This window comes from Motacilla alba, chromosome 2 (assembly GCF_015832195.1).
Source record: "Motacilla alba alba isolate MOTALB_02 chromosome 2, Motacilla_alba_V1.0_pri, whole genome shotgun sequence".
Lineage (NCBI taxonomy): Eukaryota > Metazoa > Chordata > Aves > Passeriformes > Motacillidae > Motacilla > Motacilla alba.
This window is the reverse complement of record NC_052017.1, coordinates 20,247,829-20,267,543: the sequence shown is the minus strand read 5'-3', so window position 1 is coordinate 20,267,543 and position 19,715 is coordinate 20,247,829. Positions and strand designations below refer to the sequence as shown.

Here is a 19,715-nt window from a genome sequence, read left to right as displayed (position 1 = left end):
AGGTCTTTGATAAGGAGCAATGATCTTATCCTGAATAATATGAGAAGAGAATCAGGCAAGTTGTCAGGCCTGTGAAATCTTGAAATATTTTCATTCAGCTGCAACTAAACAAATCATTCCAGACAAATACAGTTGGGTTCCAGAATCCTACAAGTACTTAAAGAAGATGAGACAACCATAAAGAACAACACTACATGTCCAAAATTGTATACAAAATACTGAATTTATTAGTTTCATGAGCTAAAAAAATCACATCAAAATTTTAGATCATATATACAGTTAATCTTTTCAGAATGGATTACTTACATTTAAAGATTAAGACATTTTACACATAGAACTTGATCTCTGCACCTAATTGAAACAGCTTTGACACAGTTTCACACAGTACTGAGAAAATGATTTTAAGATAAGAAATAAAATAAAGTAAAATAAAATAATCTTATCCTTTCTCATTGAAGTATTTGCATGTGCTGCTATTTTTCATCCTGCAAACTAAAAAGAACATTTAAATAAAGCAAATAAGTCCTGTAAACTGCCATTTAAATAAAACAGCTATACAGTTTAAATCCATCATGAATGCAAGTTATTAAAAATATATCAAAACCGTTCAGCAAAATCTCTGGGCAAGTATCTTGGTAAGCTCTGGTATTTGTCCAGGTTCCATCAGCTTTCTCCTAAAAGATGGAAGTATTTTCTGTCACCAGTCCATATGCATCAGTTTCAGGTTCTAAATTACTCAAGTAGAATGGAGATCAATTTTGCCACCACATGTACGTTGAGGCTGTTTCCCAGAAGACGATAGCACTGCTTTACTGTTATCTTTTCAGGAAAACCTAAAACAAAAATATATAGTGAAACATCACTAGTCTGGGTTTGTTCCTACTTTTTAGTCTAATTTTCTTTTTCAGTGAACATTTCCTAGTGCAGTTATCACAGATTGCAGCAGGATTCACCCTCCCTCCAGCCGCCCCAAAAATTCACGAGGTTACAAAACCAATTCACAACCAATTCACTGGATTTGTATCAGTTCTTCTATTATCAATACTGCCATCTCTAAGGTTTCACAAGAAGCTTCAAAACATTCCTCTATTGTGTAACTACTGCTGATCTACCTTCCCTTCAGAGAGCTCAAAACATCCAACAGTCTCAGGGAGGGGCAGCAGCACTAAATCCCTGCACAACTGCTACTCTAGATAACATCCACAGAAGAACATGACCACAGCAGAAAGAAAATGTGACAATTCTGCAGATGGACTAAATTGCACTTCCCAATAAGCTTTATATTGTTCTTCCCACAGCATCCCTTCTAACAGCTCAGGTAAATCCCGAGTCTCTCAGTGCAATATACCACCCATACAGACTGAACAATGAGCAAGGCTTATTCAGTGAGTGATCAAGAAGTTGAACAATTTTTCATGTAATTCAATGTTGACCCCATTAAATACGCTCAGAAATACAGACAGCATTAGAAATGTCCTTCCCATAGTAACTGCATGGACTGGCAGAAAGAAGGGAGAGCCAGTAAAAATGACACCAGCCCAGGTATTGTGAAAGGGCTGTGCTGTGTACTGACTACCAAGCTCCTGAGAGTGCAGCTGAGTGAGGCTGAGTTTCAAGCAGCCAGTTGGTCTGCTCTGTCCTTGTTCGCACTCTTACCTTACTCCAACTGTGAGGTAAAGAACATTTGCTTCAACCTGAGTAAAAGATGAACAGCAGTGATGACTTAACTGTTAGGGTCATATAGTAAACTGCTGAAACCTGGCCACATTCAATTATTTCATCATTCCCTAAGAAGAAACACCTAACTTTGACTCAGAGGTCATCACCACCCCAATTACCTCAGATGCACAAGCACACTGTGAGTGCAAGTAGTGATATGTATGCTCTGAAATTTTCACAGCTCTTCAGAAAAAATTCTGTTCCAGAGAGAGCTCAGGACAGAATGTGGTTGGACAGTTATTGAGCCAAAGGAGGCTCTGAGGAGGAGGTGGTGTCTGGGAGGAGTTGTTCCATCCTTCTCTGCCAGTTACTAATGCCTCAAATGTGGACTGCTTTGGTAAACACATCTTCTGCCAGCTCCATCCACTCTGCCCAGCTCCTGGCACTCACATTTGAGCAACCGTTCTTCTGTCTTTGGAACATTCACTTGCACTCCCACACACACTTCCTTAGATCGAGTTTTCACATTCCATCCATGGATAAGATACAGAATAAAGGCCTTTTAAAAGCGTACATGAAAATAAATATGTATTTATGCACACACACACATGCACTTACAGCCCAAGAAGCCTATCTGAATCTTGAAAATGTCAGAATTTCTCCTTCTACCTTTTGGCAACCAAAAGCCAAAAATTAATTTCCAGAACTCGTGGTTTCCTTTATCCCAAGCCTCCTCCCTCTGACTGTTAATATTGTCTTGCATTTTCTATCTTCTTGGCTCCAGAGTGGCATACATCAGAAGGTCAGATTCAACAACTTCCAATATGCTGGCACTTGCTGCACAGCTCTCACTGTAGCATTTATGTCACACACAGTACCTGAGGACATGGAGGTCTTAACAGCACATACTTCCCCACGATGCTGGCTTTTGTTTCCTAAAAGCTTGCATGCATTGCTAATAAGAAAAAAGGATAACACACATCCTGATATCACTCTTATGAAAGCAGGTCACAGGTGCAAGAAAGCTCTGCTCACTTTTAATGATATTGCTGTGGGACCCACTAGAGTGACTAAGACAAATGACTGCACTATTTCATTGAACTATAGTGCAATTACTATTTATACATTTTGATGTTAAAAGCACAAATAAATCTGGTCGTGTTAAGAATGAACAATGACTTTAACTCTGGATCTCACATATTAGAAAAGGCCATCAACTTCTTAAAATGCAGAACCATTTAGACGTTTCTTCTGATGATACTGTAGCTGCACTAGTAACAGCATCTGTTACAAAGCTGCTGACAGTCTGTTCACATAGTTTTCAGTTTTTAGTTTCCTCAGCTTCTTCAGTTTCTTGGACCAATAACCAATAATTCCAAGCTTCCTTGTTTTGAAAATTTCAAATGTTGCTGTCACTACAGAACACAGTAGCAGAGAACTTATAACACATTTTGCTCTGAAAATACCATATTTCACAATAATTACTTGAAGTTTAGCATGGGAGAAATACTGTCAGGGCAACACCCTTTGCTGCAGCCATAAATATATCCACTTTCAAAAAAAAATCCGGAGCTTACAAATTCTCAAAGGAAATTGAGATTACAGTACCTAAACTCATTAAAGATTTCTATCAGCCTACAGTCAAAAAACACTTTTTTCTTAAAGTGGGAGAAGTTTTAAACACAAAGAAATGTCAGACTTGTGACTCAGTGCAGGGGAAAATGCATGTTCTGCCTATGACTCAGGAGTATATGCCAGAGGAAACCACTGAATGAGAGAGAGAGGCTTGCTTTATGTGTCATCAAAGGTGGAAAACCAGTATAGAGAGGGAAGGGAACTGCAAGAACTGTAAAACAGTTATAATGCTAACTGCCATACTTATGGCAAAAGTGTACTCTCTTCTGAGAGGCAGAATCCCAAACAAAAGACAGGTCTGCTAAATGAACACATTGTACATGGTGATGATCTGGATGATCCTCAAATTCAGAAGCCTGACTTGTCTGCAGAGTTCAGTTTTGGTTTGCAAAAACATTGAACCTCTCAGGTGTCTCTGCAGATGAGCTCTGAACAGAAAGCATGGTATCACTCCAAGCACTATGAAATTATAAAAGTCAGGTTTCGTGAACTGCTCACCCCAAAGTAATGGAGTCTTCCAAACATAAATCTCTCCATTGTCTCAGTTCTCCCCTAGTAAAATACCAGCTACATTAACCCTACTGCACCTCTCTGTAATGTTGCAGAGACTGATCTAACAGTGGAAAAACTCCAGCTGCATTTAAAAAAAGAGAAAATGGGCAATTTTGTGCTCAAAAGAGACCTTGAGCAGCATGATAAGCCTATGCAAGCCCAATCCAGCTCTGTTAAGTTCAAGTATCTTGACATGAGCCTACAAGAATATGAAACAGAGCTGTGCTAAAAGGCAAATAGAACAGATCCATTAAAGAGAATACGAAAACACATTGCATGTTGGTATGTAACAACACAGCACACACTTGCAAATACTCATAAACATGTAAGCTTAGTGCTAGCAACTCTAGTTTCACTGCACAACCTTGATAATGTTCTCCAAATGTAGCAATTCTGAATATAACAAGTAATAAATGAAAAAAACGAAAAAACTGTGAAAGGAAGAAATACATAGAAACAAGTCACATTTCTCAGAACTCTAAGTCACTGAGGATGTCAAAGCAAAATAGAAAAAATTACTCAAGGTCAGTGCTGTCTTATTCTTTGAGCAATCTGGTCTAGTGGAAGCAGATTGGAAATAGATGATCTTTAAGGTCTCTTCAAACAAAAACCCTTCCATGATTCCATTCCTTCCTTTTGTAGCTGAGTGACAATAAATTGATCTGATGTGATGTCAGCAGGACAGTTTCTTAGCAGATAGTAACAACTACACTTTCATGCTTGCCCTTTTTTACAAGGAGAATTCTGATGCATTTACTTCAGGTTTAACTTGTTGATGTGTATCCAATGTACTGAAACTGCTGAGCTCTGTTCCTTGACTCCTTCTTCAAAAAAACAACCACTTAGAAAATGAAGTACCTGACCAAGGGTTGCCCTTTCTAGAAAATAGAGATGGCTTAATAGATTGGTTACTCCTCAACAAAGAACTATCTGTACCATCTGAAATTCCCTGTCAGCAGCTGTAAATGTGTGGAAGGGAGAAAGCAAGCAGCTCCAACACTGAGAACCACAAACAGACTTCCTAAGCTAGCAGGCTATGTTGATTTACCACAGTTGTGAGTAACCCTGGCTGCTGAATAAATAGTTTCAACTTTAAACAAAGGTATTCCTTCATTGCACTTCACTAACAGAGCATTTTGCATGCCAAAACCTTCTTCTTAGCTTATGAAGATAAACCTCATGACAGAAGCTGGTTCTTACAATACATGAAAAAAACTAGTGGAAATTTAGAGAAATTCAAAGTTAGCCAAACAACAAGAACCAATCAATCATAAGAACTAAGCAGTATGAAAAAAATGCAAAATAAAAGTAATAGATTAGTCACAGTAAAAAAAAATACATTGGCATTTCTGAAGAATAATGTAGAAGTGTGTATTTTGCAGCACATACCAAATTCCAAAGGGAATCCATGAAGATTTGCTATTTCTCTTGGGGTAAAGTACCTCAGTTTTAACGCTGACAATTTCATAAGCTTCTCTTCTTCTGGTAACTTGTCAATGTGTTTAAACACTGATTCAAGCTATGAGGAATATCAAAACCAAGAAATGTGACTGATGCAGGCCAAATATGTAAAATTTACAGTCATATCTTGAAAGAATATTTCCTTAATTATGAAAGTGACAAAGACAATAGCATGTTTTGCTTGTAAGTGTCATTTGCATTCTGGTTTAGCAGCAAACATCTCAACACATGGACTTGCAAGAAAGAAATCAATGTTGCCATGAGGAAGTTCATGATTTCTTCCTCCAGTTCCAAGCTATACCAATACTTAATGGGGCAATCAAAGAACAAACATCTGTTAATGACAAAGGACAGTGACTCAGTATAACTCAATAACAGACCATTCATACAAATTAAGCTGTGTGGATGCAGCTGTTTTAACACTCTCGCTTTGAGATTATCCTGGATTCCAGAGCTGCACTCCTCTTATGCTTAGAAATGCCCTACAATATTAGTGAACAGCACAGAAGTGCAGGAGGAAGGGCTTGTGTACAACACAGGCTTAGTGAAAAGTATCATTGAATGCTGATTAACCAGTACATTTATTACCTTCCCCAAGGCCCAAATACTACTTGTCATGAACCTATTCTATCAATAGTAGAACTTTTCAAAATACTCTTCACAGATAAATAATAATTTTGAAATTCAAAAATGTTAAACATCTGACAATATTTACTGAATTACATGCATACAAAAAACAGCCCTTGATTCATAACACTGTACTGCAGGTTCTCCATAGAACTAGTAATTTTTAAGGTTTTCACATACCTCTGTGAAACCTCTGTATGACATGACAGATGAAAATAATAGCAACTCATATTCTCCTCACAGAGAGACACAGATATAATTTTGGTCTAAACAAACTCCTGTCTAGCAACACAAACTGGAAACTCAAACTCAGTTGCCATAAAATGTACATTTGAACGATTTTTATCTTATAATATTCAGAATAACAAAGGAGAAGACAGAAAAAACCCCAAGCTTTGAAACAAGTCTCAAGTTTTAAAAAAAGTCATTCTAATATGTTAGACTACACACTTACCTGTACATCTACTGCTGTCTGCAGAACTGAGCCGGTCCCTTCTACATAGTGTCCATACCTTAACAACAACAATAACAATCTTAAATTTATATTTTCACTGTATTTCATAGCATTGACAATTGCAAAGGTGCAGGGAGATTACTTAGGTTTCTTTCCCTTGATGAACAGCCTCCTGGATAGATAAAGCAGAAAGCCTTGTTATAAACTCTGCTAACCCCTGGAGAGCAGTACCCTCTGAATGTGCTCTTTGGGGATGAGTCTGCCCTCGGTGCTCAAGGGTTTATCCACACTAGTGTCTTATACATGGCAACCACACAAAGCCAAGGAATTCAAGAACAGGACCACCAAAACAAAAACATATCCACATTGCCTAAACCAATTTTACATTAAGGCAACTTGTGCTAAAGGTCAAATGGTCCTAGGGGTTCAAATTAGCTCTCCTTATCAAAAGGAGGACCACCAGTGTGAGCCTCCAGCTTTCACGTCAAAGCAGTAGAAACAAAGTGGTTCAGTCAGGTTTAACTTCTGGTTGCTTGTGGATTTTCCACTGAAGGAAGGGTGATGGCCAGGCATCTATGCAGAGCAGTAAAAGAAAGAAAGAAGAAAAAAATTTAAAACCAAGTAAACAGTAAATAAACTTGCATTCTGAAACCACTGATAGCTATTCTGCATGCTTTGAGGTTGATTGCTCAACAACATGTTTACTCTGCTGTCTCTTCAAGCCTATAATTTAAATACAATTATGGGCTTTCAGAAACATGCTCTGTTGGTCTAACTATGGCAGTTTGAACATTCTGAACGGAAAGAGAATGAGTCAAGACAACAGATGGCTTTGCCCTGCAGAAGAACTTCAGAAGATCCTCTGCATTAGAGGGATGTGGTCTGCACCGTTACCAGACACTTTTCTCTAGTTTTATCTGTACAATTGTAAAGACAATTGGTAAAGACAATAAAGGTCTTTTGTTCCACTTGGGACCCATTCCTAAAGCATGGCACAAGATATGTTTCAAGCCTCTCTAATTCCACAGTGAGTAAAAGAATACTCTCCCTTCAGCACAGACACAATGACCCAGAATGGCACGATCTTGAGTATTCCATCCTCGGCTGAAAAAGCCACAATTAGTTCTGCCAGTAACAGCCAGAGCAACACTCATTTTAAAACAAAGTGGTTACAAATCTTCCTCAGGATCAGAACACCTAAACACTGTTACAGATTAAATACACATGGAATCTGTTTTGTAAATACATCATCTTTAATTGGTTTAATCTTTAATTCAGCAAATTCCCTAACACAAAGTTTTACGATGTAACACACACAATACTGAGGAGTTCTCATCCTCTTCCTCTTATATAGCATCTGGTAATATTTTAGTTTAATATAACTGAGCCAAAATGAATACATGGGGTAAAATTCAGAGTGGTATTGAAGTGCTTTATTGGGAAAAATAAATATTCCTGTCTAAATAACTGGCACTAGAGTACAGAACTCCTCCCCCACTCCAAAAAAAATCCAGTTGATGTCCGTGTGCATTGAAGGCCATGTGTGTGTGAGTGTACGTGTGTGTTGGTTTTTTAATACAAATGTGGGCATACGGCTAATGTAATGTTAGCTGGATTGTTATTTATTATTATTGAAGGTGCTGACTACAGAAAAGTGAACATTCCTACCTTAGACCTGGAACATAATTAAATTTTGTCACAGTAAAAAATGATGTATTGATTTTCTGACAAGATTCATTACAAGTTTCATTACAAGTAACAATGAAAGAAGTTGGCTTAAGAAATTACAGTCTTCAATTTCCATCTGATTCAAGATTCCCTGCCTGCCTCTTTTATTTCTGTAAGCTTAAAAAAAATCTTTTCATTTCATATTCATACGTGTATTTTTTCTAGTTATATTGTGTCATATATTATGACTGACAAAAAGTAATTTCCACAAAGCGAGAAAGCTCTTCTGTGATTGATATTTGCACTATTTTGAAAAGTATTGCTTCTCCTGTCAATAGCATAGCAAAAATTTAAAGTATGTCCAGAACGACTACATCTAGAGAAGTTAGATATGATTTTCATTTCCTCTGTCCTTTAAAATAGTCAATTTCTTCTCAAAACTTCAGCCACACAAACACACTCCAAAGAGAAACCATGGTGTTGGTAGTCTCACAGAACTCAGCAATCATTCACTAAGTGCCCAGGAAGTCAGTGTCAGAAGGGCACACAGAATTACCTGCTTGATCTCTCATGCATTACAGGCCATTACATTGTGTTGTATACTCCACCAAAGCTTTCCAAAAGACATACTGACATAGCAAAAATCACTAGTGAACTATCTGTGTTTGAGGTCCCTGAATTAGAAAGGACTGGAGAAGGCATACCCAGATTATTTCCATCACATGAACCTTGCTAGAAATACCTGAAAACCAAAGAGAAAAGAGGGAAATTTTTCTCCCACTCTCAAAGCTGATGGTCAGTGCAACTTACAAGAAAGACACCAGACAGGCACAGCAGCAGAGGGATTCTCTGTACTACCTGGAGTGCTGTTTCACCCCATTCAGGGGTCTTTTTCCTAGATCTCATGCTTCAGAGAAATATAAAACCAGAACTTCTGGAACAGATACAGCAGGGACTTATTTTTGGCCTCAGAAAGTGACTTTAATGAGATGTAATTATAAACCTCTTAATGCAGAGCTGTAAATGAGATGATTACATTGGGAAACATGTTGGCAACCTTCCTTCCCAAAGGCTATTGAAAAACAAAGATGGTAAATCAGACAGAACTACTACCATAACTCCTCTGTATCAGTAGAAAAGTCACCTTCCCCTGGCGTCAGATTTCCCACCACTATGTACAGAGACTTGATTTTAACTAGTCAGGAGCCTCCTTCATTGTGATTTTGATAAACATGACCACAAACTACTATGACGTATTCTAGTGAAACCACAAGTGGCCAATTACTTTCGATGACACTTAAGGCATATATAAAGCAAATCAGACACCATGCTGGCTAAGAGGTTTTTTGACTACTCTAGTAAGAAAGATATTCCACGAGATGCTGACTCCCCCTCAACTCAAAAGAGTGAGGGCAGAAAAGGCACATACATATATAGATATATCAACGAGAGCAGAGGGAAGGCCCTTCCCTTTGCACAAATTTCAAACTTTTGAAATTCTTTTTCTTCTTCTTTATTGTCTAAACCTTGAAAATCAAAAAAACCTGCAAGAATTCTGTCAATCTGGCAGTCTAATTTATCCTAACTAAAAAAAAAAAAAAAGTTACAATTAGCTTTAACTCATCATCCAAGACATTGTATCTGCTGAAACACTCAGCAAACTGAAAAAACCAATCCAATTAGAAAAATTTATCAGTACTAAAAATTCCCACAAATTTGCAGGCTCCAACTGGAATGTTTCAATACAAATGTATTCAGTGGAAAAGTTCCTGACCAGCTGTCCACAGAGTTTCATAACACTCACCAACTTCTAGAAGTCAAACTTAAAATTGCAAGGTATAAATCAGAAAACTACTAGACAGAAAAGCACTGATGTTCTGCTCCATCAAATATGATTTGTAATGCAGCAACCTAATGGGTTTCATGACAATCCACAGCTTTTCTGATCTACATAGCTGAAAAATCCAAGAAATCAATAATATGTACAGTGGAGACAGATTTAATGAGGAATAGATCTGTCATGCATGACACTTTCTAACTTCATTGAGCAATATAAAGAAATTCATTAATGAATCAGCACTATACCAGTCTACTGGAACCATATTTCCGCAGGGGTAATTAAGCTTCTGTGAAGGTCAACAACAAATGGCAACTGTCTTTTGTGAATGCTTTTTTGGAGTGGGCACATGATGTTCTGCCAGACAGATTCTCATGCAGGCATTCCACTGAACCAGCAAGCACACTATATAAGGAGACTTCCTTCAAAGGCCTAGGATTTTCAGATGAAACACCTCTCTGTGATTTTACAGGACACAAGCAAGAAAATACACTTATAATTTCAGGACATGATTTAGCAAGACATTTTCATGGCATCTTACCCTTTTGTAAAGCACGTGGATCTCCGGCAGGTGGGTTTAACAATGTCTAACAAGAGAGCATAGCGCAGTAAGGACTTGGGTGGTAAGAAATATTGACTCATTTCTTCGTTTTCCTCTTCCAAGAAGTCTTGTAGCATTTGAATAGAGGAATCATTATCCTGATCATGTTTCCTTTTCATCTCTTCTACTGTTTCAAGCTTAAATAGAAAGGCCCCTTTTGGTAAACTCTTCTTGCTGCTGCAATCTGGACCAATGTTTGGATCCAGATTCTTCTCCTCGGAGGACAAAGAAGAACTGGTTTCACCCACTTCGTCAGCAACTTTTTTCTTGAGTAAATCTTCTGGATCCTGATCTGGGAATCTTGTCAATATCTAAGAGGAAATTATGACAAAAATAAAATTAAAGAACTGTATTTAATAAACAACTTGACAGCCAACCATACAGAGAACAAGAATTCCTTCCAAGATGCTCACAATAACTTTTAGGTGTTATTTTCATGAAGATTTCAAAAGCAGTAGCGTCAAGATTAGTTGACCTATTGGCAATTATGACAAATAATTGCCTTTGCAAAAAGACCTTTCCAAGTGTGTGAAAAATGTAGCAGTATGACATGTTTTCTAGCACACTATCAGGCTAGAAAACAACTCCCAGCTGTTTAAAGTCATCTAAGCCACAGACATGCACATCTTTACAAAGCTCAATATCCAGGCTGGAAAAAGGAGACAGAATTTAACTTTTCTGTTGGAATCATTCATTCTTCTCCATTTATCAACATACACCACTAAACTGAACATTTAACCCTCAATATTCATGAAACGAAGTAAATTCAAGTAATATGGATAGACTCACTTGACCAGGAGCTTGAAAGGAAAATGGTTCTTGGTGAAGCTTTGCAATTAGAAAATACCGCAGCCTAGAATTGGGAATGCCAAGCTGTAATCAAAATTCAGAAGCCTTTAGTCCATGTGATAGTAGAGAAAAAGTGGTCTATAGCATCATACAAGTTATCTGCCATTACACGCAGTAACAGAACTATGACATACGAATAAATTTTATGACTTCAGAGATATCAGTATTCACGGAATCGGAGATGCATAAAATGGTTTGTGTTGGAAGGGACCTTGAAGGTCATCTAGTTCCAAGTCCCCTGCTGTGTGCAAGGATATGTCCACAAGACCAGGTTGCTCAGAGCCCCATCCAACCTGAACACTTGAACACTTCCAGGGATGGGACATCCACAGCTTCTCTGCACAACCCTCAGTGCCTCACCATCCTCATCACAAAGAACTTCCTCCTGATTCTAATCTAATACTACTCCTTAAGTTTGAATCCGTTCCCCCTTGTTCTGTCACTGCACACTCTTGTAAACAGTCCTTCTCTGTTTTTCTTGTAGTCTCCCATCAGGTACTGGAAGGCTCCAATTACGTCACCCTAAGTCTCCTTTTTTCCAGGGTATTCTCTAGGTATTAGTTGATAATACCTACACACTTGTAACTTCCATATCTAGGTACTTCCAAAGATCCAAGTGAGCAATTATTCTCTGTATCTCATAGTTTTGACTTTCTCCATAAATGAATATGAATGTAAACAAAATTTGATGTGATGCAAGAAGAAAAATTTACATGCCTCATGACTTCTTGGGACAGGTACTATCTGTTTTCTGTTAAAAGCAAAAAAGTCTCTCTTTGCCTTTTTAAACAAGGAATTATAAGACACCTAACAATTAAATAAATCCACCACAATTGGTTTTCAAGCTACATTCTATTAGCTTCCCTCAAATATTTATGGTACTTCACTGATTCCAGTTAGTCTTGCACAATCTGAAACCTCTCTCAAACTTTTTTTCAGTTGCCAGGGTAACATGGAAACAAAGCTCCTCCTCCCACAAGAAACAGTCACATTTTCTGTGCTGGGAAATCCAGAGGCACAGCACTTCTGAAGCAATGAGGCTCCTGCAGGGAAAACCACCTTCCTGGTTACAGTGGAAATTCATGACTTCTTAAAAATATCAAATGGCAGCAAAGCAATACGGGACTAGGATCTGAACACAAACAGCAACACAATTATGCCAGTGTGAGAAATCAGAAGTCATGTCAGTTGGTTTTCTCATTCAAGTGTATCTTCAGCTTCGGGCATGACTCTCTTTTCTAACACAAACGAGAATTTTCAAATGTTCTTGGACTCAGTGCACCTTGAACTATTAAATAATATTAGAGCAATTTTAGTACTCACACAGGTTGGAGACAAGAGAAATTCCTGATATTTAAATCCACATGTAGTTAGTGTTTGCAAAAGTTCATTTCTGAAAGGAATCAAAAAGCAATTACTCCCTTCACATAGTCTTTAGCTCCTTATTTAATCCTAAATAAACACAGATTAAATTCAACATCATATTTACCAAAGCATTCATTGAAATAATTGGACAGCAAATTATTGATTTGTCATCCATTACCGAATTTGAGAGACAACATAGGAAGTTCAGTGTTAGAAGCTATTATACATTCAAAGGCACCTCACTCTTACAACAGTGCAAATGCCTCTTCAAAATACACCCCATCTCTAGGAAAGTAATTGTGGTGTGTCAACAGGGAAACTAATCAGAGGGCAAGATACTCTTTTTATTGGGAATCATAAAGCAGGAGATTAAAACCACTACAAATAGCTCACTACTTCCTTCTGCTCACATACACAGCAACGGCTAAGCCTAATAGAAAGACTAAATCGAGGGATGACAAAACTCAGTGGCTTTGATTATAAAAGTGAGGTGGGACTGTGCTTTATAAACAATGGAAAGAGACTGTATGGGAAATAATCTTAAAGACTTTTCTTCTGTATTCCATGTAGATTGCACTAGGCTGGAACTATACAAAAGGCAGGAGCTGTGACCCGTACCCAGCATTGTATGTCAGACTCCATCCCAGGTGTCATAAGAGAAAACAAGTGTCCTAACTGGGGTGTTTTCTGAAGTACAGCTTGTCCCAAGCACAGGCCAGCAAGGCACAGCCTAGGGAATCCTGGGGGCTACAAGACCATGAACCAGTGAGAGAGCTGAGCGTGTCTCCCAGCTGCCTGCCATATTGATTAAGAGCATGGTATGCAGGGTGGCTGTTGGTGCTTTAAGGAGTGCACAGAAAGATCCAGCAAGAACTGAGAAGGAAGACAGCAACTCTCTCCTGCTTTGATCACAAGAGAGGGTGCTCCTGCTGTCATTAGGGAACTGCAGTGACATCTTTCCTCTTCCACATTTCAGATCACAACCAAATGTGACCTTCTTACTGCATCTCTGGACCATTTGATGGCAGCCCTGAACTAGGGATAATCTACTATCAACAAAGGGATAATCTACTATCAACTAGGGATAATCTACTATCTAGAAAGCCCCTAGACTATTCTGTGATCATAACACAAGATACCATGGGATCCTGTCATGAACAAACCCCTGAAACCTCAGAGTGTAACACCTATTATTAGTTTTTTTTTGAAAACTAATTCTGACCTTTTCTAAAGCAAACATGATCATCAAATAAAATCAAATAAAATACTCATTAAATAAAATTTAAAATAAAATACTGTTGTATTTTATGCACTTAGACACATAACAGTCTCCAGCAAGTTCAAGAGACAGTTATCTAGCAAGTTCTTCTCACAACCTAAGATTTTAATTCCTGTTCCATTTCAAGCTATTTTGTTAAATCCAATTCTAGGAAATAAAAACCCCTTCTAAAGAATAAATTCCTTCTCCTTTTAAAGAATATATTCTTTTTTGCAAGCTAAAACCTGCATATATTAATTAGAGTTTACCTTGCAGAAGAGGATTCAAATCCTTTAACATTTTCTAAAAGTAGGTATTTTGGAAGCTTCTGAAGCCTACGAGGAAATAAAAAAAAGTAAATCAGTAAAACAAGACATAAAGTAAATTATATTCATCCACAGATTTGTTTAGCTAGCAGAAAGGTCAAAATATTTCCACATCATGCTAGCTGTTAAAGTTTAGCATACTTAAAAAACCAACTGAATTAAAAATGTGGACGGCTGGTAAAAACCACAAACCCCACCTATGTTAGGATGAGCAGCTGTACCCTCTTGTACTCCATGCATGTACTTTTGAAAATGTTTATCACTCTTCATTTCATAAAGCACAGTATTATTAAACAGATTCAGTGTAGTATAGGAAATACAATTGTTGGGGGAAAACCAATTGACACTCAGCCATAAAACTGTTGTTTTCAAGCGCTTGTATCCGAAATCAATGTCAAAATGTCACATAAACCTTAATGATAACACATCAGAAACAGCATTCATTTAACTGATTTAAGAAACACAACATATTTAGAGTTCAAACTGCAGATATTCTCATTTTGCTAAACTTGACTTTTTTATTTTGATGGGGGAAAGGAGGTGTCGCAGCTTCAGCGGGATCAGTGCAAAGGTCTGGAAATAGGCACATTCCAAAAACAGCATATTAAATCTCTGGAGAAATAAGCATGCCCAAACTGTGCCAGGGACTCTTCCAGCAATTTAGAAGCATAGATGATTCATATTCAAGTCTCTGGGAACATTGTGTAGCACTGATTAATTCTCTAATAAGGCTAATGTAGACACACAATATCTGTCACACACTGGGATCCCAGAACAACATACAGAAGTAGAATATTAATGCCCCCAGACAGCAGCTCCATGCTTATTGAAGTTAGTGACTTTGGACTTCCATTGGAACAAATCAAAGCAGAATTTGTTTCAGCAAATTTTAATTACCACCAATTAAAAATAGCATATGAATTTAAAGAACCAATGCATCTCACAAGAAACTGGAAAACGTACAAGAAACTATGCCAAACTTAAAAATACTAAAAATAATAGTGAAAAATGAATACTAAGCTGAGAAAAGCAGCATCAGCCAAATTCCCTGCAGAGGAATGGAGAATATATCTGCTGTTATGTCTACCCACACTCTTCATCATTGACTACTATGAAAATTCTTTTTCATCAATGAATCCAGAGCACACCTTGAAAGTCAAGCACTCATACGGGATGGACAGATCACAAGGCAAGTAATCACTGTACAAAGAGGAAGTGTTTAGTACTTGGCAGGTATTAACATTAAAAATGTTTCTGTAAAAGCAGCACTTTGATGTTTTAGCATTGGATTTCGCCAGGTTATGGCTTGGACACAATAAACAGATAGTATCTGGGCCATCTGGGTTGGACTTTGCTGGCTGGGTGCTCCAAGGATTTCCCACATCTTTTCAGATCTTGAAATTGTCCTTTCCATTATCTCTCGTATGTGTCATCCCAGGCTACCTCTGAGTCTCATTGCAGCAATATTTCACTATAAAGACTGAACAAAAGCTAAGTACATCCAAGGTATGAGAAATTATTTTACACTTTTCATAAACTGCATGCATACCATAGCAATTTAGAATGTAAAGGGATAATTTCTATAGTAAGAATTTCCTTTTTTGGGGCTGAAGTACTCCATACTCAATGTCTCACAAATGTATCATATTCAAAAACACGTAAGTGCTATCTTAGTAAAACACAAATCCACTGGAATTGAGAAATTCTACAGAAGCCATCACGTTGAACCTTGTAGTGACTACTTAAGAGTAGGTGCTGCTTCAAGAACCCTCCCCAGGGAGATAAGGGACATTAGCAGTGTCTCCTGGGGTGTTGAGATAAAACTGAGACAGCCAAGCCCAGGTCCTTTGCATCGTTGTGATAAAAAATAGGTCCTGGAGCGTCTAAAGCTTTGGTTTTGAGAAGGAAAAGCTTCTGCTGTTTATCCAGCTGAGTCCACAGCAACTGGGAAGCAGTATTTCCATATTAATGCACTATAATGGCCAAGAGCAGCCAGCCTCTTAACCATGTTTCAGTTTACTGGAAAACAATCCCCAGGTCAGGATGCCTTTAAGGATATGGAAGATACTATTATTCTGACAAATTATTAACTTACTGAGTATCTGCCAGGTTTCATTTTTCATTTCAACAGATCAGTTGGAAACCTGTGTTACTTTTCTCGTTCCACAAAAGACATCCTTTGGAACTTCTAAACAACCCACATTCTCTCCCTAATTTTGTGTCTCTGACAGAAGCAGGGGAGTAGTAATGCCCTTTTTTTTTACCTAGGAATTGTCTACGTTACTGGGCTACAGACTCTGTGTTTTGTTCTGTGTTGTCTGCCACAGGTTTCTTACGTATGGTCCTGCCAAGCCACTCAGCCCTTCTGTGTCATTGCTCTCTCTCTGCTCATGACAAGGGCAAAGACACAGTTCCATTTAATGCTGCTGGCTGCATAAAGTTTCTAGAACAAGGATGAAGACTCTTTTCTCCCACTGCTAACAGCAGTTTGAAAGAAAGGTTTTTTGGTACTGGCTTCCTTCTGTGTTGAAAGCATTCATAAAAAATAAATTTAAAGAGTAAAAGAGACACCAAACACTCATCTGTCCTCCAATCCTGACAGCAAGATGAACTAATGGAGAAATATATAGGGAACAGCTGTCCTAGCCTCAAGGTGAAGCAAGTCTGCTACTAATACAAATAATTAGGGCTGTTTTATTAGGAACTGGGATGTGACCAGACAAAAAACAACAGATGAATTCAAGGACACTTTCCAGACAATGCAGTTCTATTCAAATTCTTTAGTATTACTACTCCAAACAAGAGATTGTACTACAAACCAAAAATACACAATCTGCCCCAAGATATCGAGAAGCAGCACCAAAAAGAACAGACTAAGAAAGAAGTGGTTGCAAGACACATTGCATTGTACAGTCAATAGCATACCTAAACCAATTTTCAAATGGTACCTATTCAAAAGATGACTATATGTTGAATCTAAGCTTTTGTAACTCAATATTTTAAAAACCTTTTATGTCTCCATGAGACCAATAGACAAACTACTATATTCCCTACTCCTGTTTCTATGTAAAATCAATGCAAATTTGATGTTGAACTGAAAAGAACTCTTTCCTTTCATTTATCACCTTAAACAGACATGCTATGAAAAGGAAACCAGACGATGGAAGCATATACAGCAACAATGAAGTGATTACAGCATTAGTAAAATGCAAGTATTTGTAAGTTACAGATGATCATGTGAAAACAAACACAGAATACAACACAACACTAGTAGTATCCCTCTAAAACATTACAGATATCTTGTCTCACTGAAATATAGAAGACTTTGCTACTTCACAGAAGGGGCTTTACAATGGAGGTAGTCCATTTATACCTTGGGAGAATATCAAGGATATAGAGAAAGCTCTTCGTCCGTGGATCAGACACATCACCTTGCAGGCCAATTCTAAGAAAGAATAAAGAAACACCAGTGCATTTACTCAGAGCAGACTGACATTTGAGTTACATTTTTCTACAGAATGCTGACACTTTGCTTTGAGTTTTGAAAGGGAATTCTGCAAAAGCATCACATACAGACAGGAGGACCTGCTCACAGAGGCAGTGTCCTGAGAGATGCTCTAAGGAATGAAAGTCTGCCCCTGGAATCCATCAGCTCACAGCAAGGTTGAAATTGAAGCATTCAGTAATGAAATCCACTCCCCAGTCTGCAAAGGCTTTAGCATTCTGGTCTTGTCCAGCAAAGCCTTTGAACATACTTGGCTCTGAATGAACAAAAAACCCCCACTGGCTTTCTGGGAATACCCTGCTATTATGCACTGAATATATTAAATTATTTCTGTGAATTAAAGCCTCATTGTTCACCATTTAGCAGGATTGAGCCCCGCATGAATAACTTCAGAATCAATTTTGTAACACTAAACTGGAAAGATTATGTAGGTTGCAAGAATTATAATGATTCCAGGCCTGTGTTTCCCTTGCTTATACTTGTATTAGCTCATAAAAAAAGAATAAAAGCTTTGTAGAAGAGCTTTAACATGTATCTAAATTAATCAGTCAAATACAGATTTTTCTTTTCATCATATTGTAAAGAAAAAAATCTGAACTGTTTCCTATATATATCATAGGTTTGCACTAATTCATTTTTACAGATCAGCACCACTTTACAGGGATTTCTTTTCAATCTTAGAACATTCAGTGAGATATACTTTCTTACACAATCATTATTATCACCATCAACAGACTTTTTTCATGAAGCTACGACTCTGCATGAGTGCAGTTACTAGAATCTTACCCCTGTTGTCAAATTATATGAATTACAAATTAATCTGACAAATAACATTTCAGTAAACTCAGTCCTTAATCAGCAAGATATTTCTCTTTATCATCCACAAAATCATTTCAAAGCCATTATCCTTCTGTGCTCGGCTAAAATAGAAATATTCTTCAGAATAAACTGTGTGCATGTGAAATTTTCAAAGTACAAATAAAACCAGATAACACTCCTAAATCTCAGGCAGAACGGAGAAATTCCAATCCTCCTTCTGGAGTTGCCCCAGGAAAATATTAGATTGATATCTAAAAGGAAAGGCAGGACTCCTAAACACTAAATTTCACCATGAGAGGAGTAATACAGGTCACAAAATTGGTGCTGTAAGAAGCTTACTTAACTTAAAACTGAATTAATATATACTTGTGCAAGAAATGTGATCAACAATTAAGATGCAAATTGCTGCATTTCTTTCACTTCAGTAAACACCATGGTGAAGAGAGCTATGACACATTGGCTTAGGAAGAGAAACATACACAGATCACCCATACACAGTGTCACCCTTGATAACATTTCTCCTTTGACCACATATAGTGCAATAACTGCACTTTTTTCCCAAGTGTGCTGGTACCTACCTTGTAAAAGGCTGACAGGGAGGACTCATCAAAATCATATCAAAAGATAATATGTCAAATTCTTTCAGTGTTATGCCCTGAAAAATAGAAAAAAAATAGAAGAATGCTGAGTGTTGTGGATTGTATTAAATTCTCAAGTCATCTTTCAGCTCAAACTACCTATCCTACTTCCATTAAGCTTCATTAAGCAAAAAACTACCTAATCTCTCACTTGACCTAGTAATTTCAAAATCTTTTCTACCTTGGCAAACCATAAAATGTAAGTATGCATTCACTGCTCTTCATATGAAACAAAACACTAATACTAATAAGGTTAGCATTTATACATAATCTTGAGGTTTGTATCTGCTCACTCTTTGAGGTGTGTAGCAGTTCTTTCAGTAGATACTCCCCTGTTATTTCTCCTGAAAATAAAGTATCATTACTCAGATATGAAGTCTTTGTACATCAAAACCAGTGTTTACATACTCAAAATATATGTAAAAACATCTGAAAAGAAAAGTAGCTCAAGTGTAAATATG

The 19,715-nt window shown here is 37.5% G+C and overlaps 1 protein-coding gene across 9 annotated transcripts in view; it reads right to left on the bottom strand.

Moving 5' to 3' along the window:
- Window positions 1-204: 204 nt before the first annotated feature.
- TRDMT1 (tRNA aspartic acid methyltransferase 1) overlaps window positions 205-19,715 on the bottom strand; it is a 29,078-nt gene continuing 9,567 nt past the window's right edge. For 2 of the 9 annotated variants that reach the window (XM_038128542.1, XM_038128545.1), the window contains exons 3-11: window positions 19,195-19,271; window positions 17,666-17,737; window positions 14,236-14,301; window positions 12,667-12,736; window positions 11,284-11,367; window positions 10,435-10,805; window positions 6,389-6,446; window positions 5,236-5,365; window positions 205-833 (exon numbers count right to left, since the gene is read on the bottom strand). In XM_038128542.1, coding sequence (XP_037984470.1) covers window positions 733-833; window positions 5,236-5,365; window positions 6,389-6,446; window positions 10,435-10,805; window positions 11,284-11,367; window positions 12,667-12,736; window positions 14,236-14,301; window positions 17,666-17,737; window positions 19,195-19,271 — 1,029 coding nt within the window. In that variant the 3' untranslated portion in view covers window positions 205-732. Of the gene's footprint in view, window positions 5,366-6,388; window positions 6,962-10,434; window positions 10,806-11,283; window positions 11,368-12,666; window positions 12,737-14,235; window positions 14,302-17,665; window positions 17,738-19,194; window positions 19,272-19,715 lie in introns of all 9 variants that reach the window. The other 7 variants (XM_038128541.1, XM_038128544.1, XR_005255881.1 and 4 more) reach the window with 6 other exon arrangements.